The sequence below is a fragment of the Pteropus vampyrus genome, unplaced genomic scaffold (assembly GCF_000151845.1).
Source record: "Pteropus vampyrus isolate Shadow unplaced genomic scaffold, Pvam_2.0 Scaffold145, whole genome shotgun sequence".
Lineage (NCBI taxonomy): Eukaryota > Metazoa > Chordata > Mammalia > Chiroptera > Pteropodidae > Pteropus > Pteropus vampyrus.
The window spans coordinates 1,925,303-1,927,430 of record NW_011888926.1 but is presented as its reverse complement, the minus strand read 5'-3'; the positions used below and the strand labels follow the sequence as shown (position 1 = coordinate 1,927,430).

General features: G+C 50.9%; 1 protein-coding gene across 1 annotated transcript in view; it reads right to left on the bottom strand.

Moving 5' to 3' along the window:
• RANGAP1 (Ran GTPase activating protein 1) overlaps window positions 1–2,128 on the bottom strand; it is a 24,140-nt gene that overhangs the window by 21,071 nt on the left and 941 nt on the right. Inside the window, exon 2 of the mRNA XM_023535918.1 lies at window positions 379–528. Within this exon, the coding sequence (XP_023391686.1) occupies window positions 379–490 (112 nt within the window). The 5' untranslated portion in view covers window positions 491–528. The remainder of the gene's footprint in view (window positions 1–378; window positions 529–2,128) is intronic.

Here is a 2,128-nt window from a genome sequence, read left to right as displayed (position 1 = left end):
CAGACCCCCTTGGGATCATGGGGGTGAAGGTGGGGGTGGATCTCAAGTAAGGAGCCGGCGACCGCACCTTGGGACTGCCATTAACTGTGGTCTGCCACTGCCTCTATGCCCCACAAGAGATGAGCGGCCCTTCCCAGCTGCAGCCTGAGCTATCACGGGCAAGAACGCCCACTGCAAACATGAAGAGTGGCAGGGAAGCCTGTGCACTCAGGGCACATCACCTTTGAGCCTCACTGTTGGATGGGCCCAGTGATACCTCACAGAGCTGTGGAAACAAATAATGGGATAAAGCAGCTAAATGAGTCTGACAACTAGCAAGAGCAAGTGCCCACGCGCATACTCCCTTCCTCCCTTGGGTCAGCCCCTGCAGGAACTCACCATCTTCTGCAGTGTTGAGTTTGAGACTTTTGCCTTTGAAGCTCAGCTGTCCCCCAGCCACCTGGGTTTTGGCTAGCGTCTCTGCCAACTTGGCAATGTCTTCAGAGGCCATGTTGGACACACTGGTGGGCTCCCCTGGAAATCTACAAACTGAGAAGGCCAAAGTTTCATTAAGAGACAAGAATCTCCTGGGGTCCCCTGCTTGGGGAGGGCAGGGTAGGACATCAGCTGCTTCAGGGGCCTGAGCCCTCCTTCCCTACTACAGAAATCTCAAGGGCTAAGCCACTGGGAGAAACGGAAAGAAAGAGTGTTACGGAAGGAACAGTTCTAAATGGTGGAGGAGGTAGCAAGAAAGCAGAAGAATCGTATTTTGCCTCTGAAGAGTTACCATCTTGCTACAAGTCCCCCTCCGCCCAACTGCCCCAGCTGGGACATCCAGTAAAGCCATAGAAGTCACACAGCTGCTGCGCCCTGGTGAGTGGTGATTGAGTCTCAGACTCGTGGCTGCAAAGAGCTTGTCCCAAGCACACACCTGCCTGATCATCTTGGCTGCTCTCTGTTTGAGGGTCCCATTTCTCAAACAGGACGTAGATAGCTATGGGATCCAGGTCATCCATCCCAGAGAATGCCCCACCACCCACGCTGGCATGACTCCGGGGGTGGGGCACAGGGGACAGCCCACTGCACATCTGGTTTCAACCTTGGCCAGGAGACAAGGCAGCCCATGGTGGTCAGAGCTCAGGGGTTCCTAGGAGACCAGAGGTCTCTACATCACAACGGCCACCATCACAATAGACCAGGGGCACAGTCGCTGAAAAAAGGAGCTTCCAGCCTGGAGCTCAGCAGACTGATAGAAAAGGAATACTCCACTTCCCCAAAGAGGAAATGGCAGGTAATCCGGGGAGACCAAGGAAGACTGATATGGGGGGACTGAACTAGGAGATGCCCACTAGGAGACTCCTACCAGAACGATTCCTCTCCCAATCTGGTCATCCTCAAGATTTAGTTGTGATAGCTCCCCATCCTCCCACTCGCCCAGGCTTCAAATTGCCAACTTCTCACCCCTTCTCCTTATCTTAATCCTTATCGCCCTGGTCTGTCTGTCTTTATCAACAAGCAAGAATTATTCTTCTGGGAAAGGAGGCGTCAACTCATTCATTAAACATATATTGAGTACTACTGTGTGCTGGACATTGTTCCAGGTACCAGAAGTACAGCAGTGAATGAAACAAAAACCCTGCGCTCTCGAAACATATGTTCTAAACAAAATATTTAGTTAAACGAGGCAGTACCTGATAAGAAAAATAAATAGGGAAAGAAATGAGGTAAAGAATTGGGGGGTGGGATGGGTGTGTGTTGCAATTTCAAGTAGAATGGCTAGAAAAGGTATTATTAGGAAAGAAACATAGACGTGATGGATGTCAGGGACTGGGCCATGCAGATACCTGGGGGAAGAGCATTACTGCAAATGCAAGGGATCTTATGGGGGAGAGGAACTTCAAGGAGGCCACTGGGCCTGGAGAACAGAGAGGGAGGATGAAAGGGAAGTAAGAATTAACGAGAGGCCCAAGTCACAAAGGCCATTTTAAAAACTGTGGCTTTTATTCTGAGTGACAAGGAGAGCCCCTGGAAGGTTTCCAGGAGAGGAGAGAGGTGATGTGACACATTTTGACAGGTTCCTCTATCTGACGAATTCAGACGGTGCTCCAACGAGGAGATGAAACAATGAAAATTAGCCCCAAACCCCACC